The 8,498-nt window shown below is 34.9% G+C and overlaps 2 protein-coding genes across 2 annotated transcripts; both read right to left on the bottom strand.

Annotated features, from left to right (window-relative positions):
- Positions 1-733: 733 nt before the first annotated feature.
- Positions 734-2,932, bottom strand: LOC133799383 (phospholipase A2-alpha). Its single transcript, XM_062237404.1, has 4 exons — positions 2,703-2,932; positions 2,470-2,512; positions 2,237-2,362; positions 734-1,004 (listed from the first exon to the last, which is right to left on the bottom strand). Exons 1-4 carry the CDS (start codon positions 2,847-2,849, stop codon positions 829-831), a joined length of 492 nt encoding a protein of 163 aa, XP_062093388.1. The 5' UTR covers positions 2,850-2,932; the 3' UTR covers positions 734-828.
- A 4,469-nt stretch (positions 2,933-7,401) lies between these two features.
- On the bottom strand, positions 7,402-8,007 carry LOC133823554 (uncharacterized). The gene has a single exon (XM_062256390.1). The coding sequence runs from the start codon at positions 8,005-8,007 to the stop codon at positions 7,402-7,404; it is 606 nt and encodes a 201-aa protein (XP_062112374.1).
- Positions 8,008-8,498: the final 491 nt, after the last annotated feature.

The raw sequence follows: 8,498 nt of genomic DNA on the forward strand, positions 1-8,498 counted from the left end.
AAGAGCAAATATAGGAAAATGGTTTAATGAATGAGTCGGTTTAAACAAATCGAACACAAAACTGGATTGATCCGAAAATTAATTAGGGTGGGATTGGGAGCAAACCACGCTGACGGAGGCATCGATGGCTTGGACGCCGATGTTGAGGGCATCGACAGATGAGCACCAATTGGAAAAGATAAATAAGACGACGATAAAGAAGACGGCAAAAGATTGCTCTTTACTGAGTAGTGTAGTTGTTGAAGAACCACTTTTGCAATCTGAAAATTTAGGCAGAGAGAAGCTAGGTTCGGCTCTCAATTATATGTAATATGGAGGATGGAATATTATAATATTGGAAATGATAGTGTGAGAATAGTGGTGGAAAAAAATGAGATAAATTAATTGGATCTATTGTCTTGTAATGGCTCGTGAATTTCATGTTTTGTTTGTTTGCGATTGTTGACAGATCATGTTCATCATCAATTTGCTTTCTCTTACCTGTCTTAATTTCTTTTTTGGAATCCAAGTACTAAACGCTCATCTTGTTGATTGCATATGTTATTTTGAAAAAAAAAAGTTATTTATTCATGAAATTTCAAATTATATTAATTTTTAAAGTAAAATAAATAATTAGTTTAATTTTATTATTATATGAGTTAATTAAATTAATATGGGGTAATATAAATTAAACGAAAGTCACACAAAAGTAAATATTGACGGTAAAATGGATAGTTAAAGAATTGCTAGGGTGTTTGAAATCGAAATTGTTCCGAATATATAAAATTTGAATTGCATGAGAAATTTATTATTGTTGAGGGTGATTTTCCGGCGTCATAGAATTAATTATTAAGGCTTATGAAGATATCGGCCAGCAAGCAAAGCGGCCTCCATAACAACGGATATAACTTCAATAACCTCCCCCGCGTCACATGTGTTGCCTTTGAATGTATGGCCTCCCGAGTTCTTAAAACTTGTCATGCAATTTAGGAACGTTTGACTGCACTCTTGGCTTAAATACGCATCTGCATCCACAGTTCAATTATTATTTTATTATCCATCTATACATGCAAACATTAATTACTTATATAAATATACTGCTTCTTAACAAAAATTTATATAACATGTAGTTTGCCTAGGAACAGTTCTACCTGCATGCACAATTATTTTTGCATTTTGGCTTTATTATCTTTAGAGAATCACGGGTTCTCAATCTATCCCTTTCCCATATTATATTATATTATTCACCTCACTCATTTTCTTTAATATTTTGTTTTCTTCACAACAAAAATTCCAGCATCACTAGTTTGTCATATTTTTTTGTCTCTATGAAAATATTGCTCACAATAACTAATTAGTCAATAGGGCTTGTTTGGCTAGCTTCTAATTTTGATTTTAGCTTCCAAAAAATCACTTCTTAGCTTCCAAAAAATCACTTCTTTAATAAGCTACTAAATTTAGCTTTTTTTAAACTAAATTTTTAGAACTAAAAGCTAAGCACATTATAAACCCAATCAACTATAAAAATACTTTGGCAGCTTTAAAAGCCCATCCAACCAGCCCCTGTGTTGCACTCCATAAGCAATGGGCCCCAAGGGGTCTGTACTCGTAACTTTATAGCATAATAATTTCAACTAATTAACACACACTTTATGTACATGGTATATTCTAGTTCAACAATGTAGGCAATAATATATTGAACACTCGCAAAAATATGTATACGAATACTATACGTGAAGAAGTTATAATCACATTTTTTTTATATCATGGTATTCATTGTAGTTATTTAGGATACGTACAAATTTTAGTAAATTCAGAATTATTTAGATGCTCAAATAAAAGTTCAAACACATATTGCACATGCATACAAAAAAAAAACAGATATGTGTGCAACAAATTATTTGAACTTTGATTTATACATATTTTAAATAATTTAAAATTTTATGAAAACTTCCAATAAACACCGTCGTATAAAAAAAATAAAGCTATAACTTATTTATATGCCACAACAAAAAATAAGCACTGATACATCTGTTTAGGGTTTACACCGAAGAAATATCCTAATATATTTATTTTGAAATATTGGTAGTACACAACAATTAATTTACTTTCCAATATGGGTACAGGGAAATCAAACAAATTCAGAAGTCAAAATTTGACAGATCTCATTTGGTACAATAGGATTTGTTTTTCAAGTGGACGAAATAAAAGTAATTTTCGTTTGTAAGAAATATAATAGTAGTGATAATAAACTTACTATTCTTGGATTGAACGCAAGCGTCATGCTTCATACAACAAGCATCAAGCCCATCACAAGGTTTCTCCCCAGGGCATCCACTATATAACAACCCACAGTACTTGCCATATCTCAAAAATGGAGGCACTTAAGTTTTCCCAACGAAAAAAAAGCATTAAAACAATTAGTTGCATTTTCCAAACAGAATAACATAACTGTATTAGTAGAAATTAAATTATTTATTTGTAATGTACCCGAACAGAAGTCTGACTCGCAAGTTCTACTACAACTTTTACTCTGTAAAGTGTTATATAAGTTATTTTAATTGACCAAAGAATATATATATATATATATGCAATTAATAGGAAAGAAAACACTAACTGTGAGCAAATATAGAAAAATAGTTTGATGAGTGAGTCGGTTTAAACAAATCGAATACAAAACTAGATTGATTCGAAAATTAATTAAGTTGAGATTGGGAGCAAACCACGCTGACGGAGGCATCGATGGCTTGGACGCCGATGTTGAGGGCACCGACGGATGAGCACCAATTGGAACATATCAATAAGACAACGATAAAGAAGACTGCAAAAAGATTGCTCTGTAATGAGTAGTGTAGTTGTTGAAAAACCATTTTTTCAATGTGAAAATTTAGGCAGAGAGAAGCTAGGTTTGGCTCTCAATTATATGCAATATGGAGGATGGAATATTATAATATTGGAAATGATAGTGTGAGAATAGTGGTGGAAAAAAAATGAGGTAAATTAATTGGATCTATTGTCTTGTAATGGCTCGTGAATTTCATGTTTTGTTTGTTTGCGATTGTTGACAGATCATGTTCATCATCATTTCGCTTTCTCTCTTCCACTGACTCACGCGCTCAACACATCGTACTCATATATACGTATGCGTATTATGTATCATAGTTAGATTGCCCATTGTATAAGGAAATGGTTTTGTTTTCGTTTTGGTAGTTTCTGCCTCTCGTGAACTAGCCCGAGGAGATTTTGAAAATCCTAGTTGCTACTTGTTAATGCAGTTGCTTATTATTTTACCAATTTTGAATTTCTTTTACATAGAAATAAAAATCAAGAAATAACACAGTAATTTTTACTAGAGCACTTTTTCAAGTCCTATTCGATCAATCCACTACAAGAAAAAAAAGTTCAAAAAAACACACCTAAAAACAAGAAATTAAAATGAGAACTATACACATTTATAGTTAACATGAAAAAAAGGGTTTACTTCATTATGCAAAACAAACTTGATTAATTTACCATGAAGAGCCTTTGGATATATATAGGCTGAAGTAAACCAAAATAGAATAAATAACAAACTCTTAACTAATAAAACAGAACAGATAAAACAAAGGGAAATGTTAATACTTCCCCTCAAGGTGGAGTGTACAAATTGGTAACACTCATATTGGACAACAAACTTTGGAATAGGGATGGAAACAAAGGCTTGGTGAAAATATCAGCCACATTGTTGTTAGACGAGACACGAAGGAGCTTGAGCTGACTACTTTGAATTCATTCTCTAACTATGTGACAATCAATGTCGATGTGTTTGGTGCGCTCATGGAAGACCGGGTTCTCTGAGATATGAATGGCAGCATTGTTATCACAGTACAATAAGGTTGGTTGCTGATGGGGATACCAAAGTCTCGAAGAAGAGCAAGGAGCCATGATATTTCACAAGTGGTGTTGGCCATTGCTCGATACGCAGAGGATCGAGAGGCAGTGTTTTGTTTCTTGGACTTCCAAGAGACTAATGATTGTCCCAAAAAAATGCAGAAACCTGTGATAGATCTTCTGGTGTCTGGACATGTACCCCAATTGGCATTTGAAAAATTTTTAGTTGAAAATCTGTGGGAGATAAGTTAGTTTCAGCAAAGGCTGTAAGTTGTGGCTGAGAAGTTGAAGGAAATAATAAGCCTTGTCCTGGAGTTCATTTGAGGTATTGGAGTATTCGTTGGGCTGCTTGCATATGTGGTTGCCGTGGGTCACTAAGATATTGACTTATATTGACAGCATAAGAAATATCAGGCCTTGTTATTGTTAAAAAAATAAGCTTACCAATGAGGCTTCTATATGAAGTGGGATCAGAAAGTTTTTCCCCTTCATCTTTGCTAAGCTTGATATTGGGTTCAATTGGTGTTGAAGAAGCTTTAGCACCTATATATCCTGTATCACTTAAAAGTTGAAGAGTGAAAGTACGTTGTGAAATAGAGATACAATGGTTAGACCTACCAATTTCAAGACCTAAAAAAAATCTTAATGGACCAAGATCTTTAAGTTGAAATGCTGAGTTCAATTGTTTCTTGAAGGCAGCGACATCTACATCATTGTTACTAGCAATGACAATGTCATCAACATAAATGAGAACTACTAAAAAAAACATTAGAAGTAGTCCTTATAAAAGGAAAATGGTCAGAATGTGATTGCTTGAAGCCATCATTGAGTAAAGTAGTGGTAAGTTTGGCATACCATTGATGGGAGGTCTGTTTTAGGCCATATAAACTTTTATTTAACTTAAAAACAACATTAAAGGGAAGCTCCCACTTAGGTGTAAAACCTTGAGGAAGTTTCATATAAACTTCTTCATGTAAATCACCATGAAGAAATGCATTATTGATGTCCATTTGGTGTAATTTCCAAATTTTAATGGCAGCTAGAGCAAGGAGAATTTTGAGAGTATTGAATTTTGCTACAGGAGCAAAAGTTTCAAGTTAATCAATACCTTGTTGTTGATTATAACCCTTTGCTACTAGTCTTGCTTTGTACCTGTCAATATCACCATTGGACTTATATTTAATTTTATATACCCATTTATTGTCAATGGCATGTTGGCCTTGGGGAAGAGGGACTATAGTCCATGTATTGTTAGCCATGAGAGCATTTATCTCATCTATCATGGCTGATTGCCATTGAGGAATTTTGGAAGCTTGAGTAAAAGTACTCGGCTCAATAAGAGATGATGCAGCAAGTATAACATTGCAAAAATGTGCATGTAATTTATCATATGAGAGGAAGTTTGACAAGGGATGAGCAGTAGAAGACTCACAAACGTAGTCTTTCAGATAGTGTGGTTGAGAAATGGACCTACCAGACTTTGTGGTTGTGTTTAAATCAGCTGGTAATTGTTGTAGTCCCTGTTTCTGGTTTAGAGTGTTGTGGTTGGGAGGTTGAACATGGGAAGGAGGAATAGCATCCGATATCTCTGATGGACCTGTTTTAGAAGAGTTAGAGATGATAGCTGAAGGCAGTGTGTCATAAGAAATTTTTTTATCAAAAGAATCAGTAGAACAAGTATTCTTTAGAGGAAAAATATTTTCATAAAAAACATCTCGTGAATGAAAAATCTGATTACTTTCAGTATCTAATAAAGTGTAAGCCTTCATACCATTAGGATAACCAATAAAAATACAGGAACGGGCCCCAGGAGAGAATTTATGCCTTTTCCTAGTAAGGGTAGAAGCATAAGGATGACACCCGAAATTTCTTAAGTGGTCATAAGATGGGGGTTTGTGATGCCACATTTCAAACGATGTTTGAAATTTTAGTAAAGCTGATGGAGTTCTATTAATGAGGTAAACATCTGTATGTATCATATAACTCCAATAAGGTAAAGAAAGATGGGATTGAAAAGCAAGAGCTCCAGCAACATTTAATATGTGTTGATGTTTTCTTTCGACAACTGAATTTTGTTCAGGTCGTTCTACACAAGAATCGTATAATTGGATGCCCTTTGCTGCATAAAAAGAAGACATGTTCAGTTCCTTTGCATTGCCACATCGAATTGCTTTAATATGAGCAGAAAATTGAGTGGAACTGAATGCAAAAAATTGAGGAATTATTAGTTGTGCATCTGATTTGCATTTTAACATATAGACCCATGTGAATCTAGTATGAGAAAAAATCTGTATCCTTCTATGCTAACTATGTGAAAAGGACCCCAGATATCCATGTGAAGCAAATCGAATGGTGCAGGAGCCATATTATTTTGAGAGATAAAAGGTAACTTTCTTTGTTTAGCTAGATGACATATGGTGCAAAGTGAAGAAAAAGATGAAGTAGAAAAATGCAAACTTTTATTAATATAATTTGTAATCAGTAAAGATGGATGTCCAAGTCTAGTATGCTATTTATGAACATCATGAAAAGACATCTTATAAAGTACAGATGAACAAGAAGAAAGAAATATATGTGGTCTTGTTGCAGCAAATATAGGTGACCTATTCTTTCAGCAGTCCCTACCTCTTGTTCAGTGGTGTTTCCTGTATAATACAAGTCGAATTAGAAAAAGAAATGGAATGAGTCTTATTACTGAGGAAGGCAGGTACAGAAAACAATTGAATTGGAATTCTGGAACATATAAGACATCATTCAGGCATAGACTATCATTTATTTGGACACAACCAGATTTCATCACTTTTATTTTGTAGCCATTGGGTAGTGTAATGGAAGTAGCAATAGTGGTGTGATGAAAAAAAGAAAAACAATTAATGTTAAAGCAAATGTGATGAGTTGCTCCACTATCTATAATCCAAAAAAAAAATTAGAAAAATCAACAGAGTTACCAATAAATTGTGAGACAAGGGGCTGAGTTGGGGGCAAGGAAGCCGTGGTGTGTTGGAGCTGTTGACTTAGAAGAGAGATTAGTCCCTAAATCGATTCATTCGATGGGGGTGGAGCAGCATTTGTGAGTGAGGCAGTGGCTTGATGGGCAAAGGATTTGTGATCTGGGAGTATATGGCTTGTGGTTTGTTTCTGGTTTCCTTTGTTGACCATAGCGAGGGGGAAAACCATGAAGAAAATAGCACCTATCCTTGAGATGTCCTGGTTTTTGACAATGGGAGCGAGTAAGGCGTAATTTCTTTGTTCTGGAATTTGGATTATGTAAAGGAGGAGCAAAAGTATTAGTTGCAGCAATCAAATTGGGGTTATGGGACAGTCCAAGTTTTCTTTGTCTCTCTTCTTGAATGATCATTGAAAAAACTTTGGATAAAGAAGGTAGAGGATCAATTAAGAGAACTTGAGCCCTAACAGCATGAAAAGATTGATTAAGACCAGTAAGAAATTGCAAAACCTGTTCTTTATTATGAAAATCAAGATTATCAGCAGAGGCGGCACAGGTGCACGAGGTTCTTGGTCGAAGTTCATTGATTTCGTCCCAGATTGCTTTCAATTTTGTGAAGTAAGAGCTGACAGAATAATCACCCTGATGAAGACGAATGATGGTCTCCCGTAGCTAAAAAATTCTAGGTTGTTTCCTTGATCGAATAGATTATTGAGTTCTGCCCACATTTCAGCTGCAGTGTCTAAGAACTTGATGCTACTCTTTAAATTTGGGGAAACTGAATGGATAATCCAAGACATGATCATTTGGTTGCATCTTTGCCATGAACTGAAGAAAGGATCAGTGGGAAGGGGTCGAGGAAGGGTGCCATTGAGAAAAGCAGATTTGTTTTTGGCTCCGATTGAGATGTTGAAATCCCGATGCCATTGCTGGAAATTCTTGTCTGTCAGTGGAGGTGAAGCAAGAATGAGACCCGGGTGATCTCCAGTACCCAAGAAATATGGATTGTTGTCGGCATCTTCAAGGGTAGGTCGATCCATATTATCTAGGGGACAAAATCGATTGGAAGCTGATGTTTGGCCATAATTGTTGGTGAGGTTCTGGGCGGATGGAGCTTCAGTAGCCATTGTTGGGGAAGGTTCTTGATTCAGAATGGCTTGGATGGGAGGTTCTTGGATTGCAGCAGAAGATTTGGTGCGTGTGCGAGCCATGAGGAAGAAACAGAGGTATTGAGTTGTATTTCTCTGATATCATAACAGGAAAAAAGGGTTTACTTCATTATGCAAAACAAACTTGATTAATTTACAATGAAGAGCCAACCAAAACAGAATAAATAACAAACTCTTAACTAATAAAACAGAACAAATAAAACAAAGGGAAATGTTAATAATAGTCAAATTGATCAATCTCTACTCGGCACTCCTAAACTCCCTTAGAACAATGTTGTCATGGCACTACACACACTTGTTTACCCAAAAAACGGCTGATGATGACGTAGCAAAGATTTCTCACACGTGGTTGACACGTGGCAGAGTCAAAATAAGATGGTGTTGTTCGATTATCGACCAGCTATACATTGCTTCGTCAAGCAAGACTATTAGATACGACCAGGCTGGTCATCCAATTCGATTTATTCCCTTATAAGATTGTGATCTTGTAATAAATACATTTATTATTTCATCTTTATTACCTTGATACACGG

The sequence above is a fragment of the Humulus lupulus genome, chromosome 1 (assembly GCF_963169125.1).
Source record: "Humulus lupulus chromosome 1, drHumLupu1.1, whole genome shotgun sequence".
Taxonomy (NCBI): domain Eukaryota; kingdom Viridiplantae; phylum Streptophyta; class Magnoliopsida; order Rosales; family Cannabaceae; genus Humulus; species Humulus lupulus.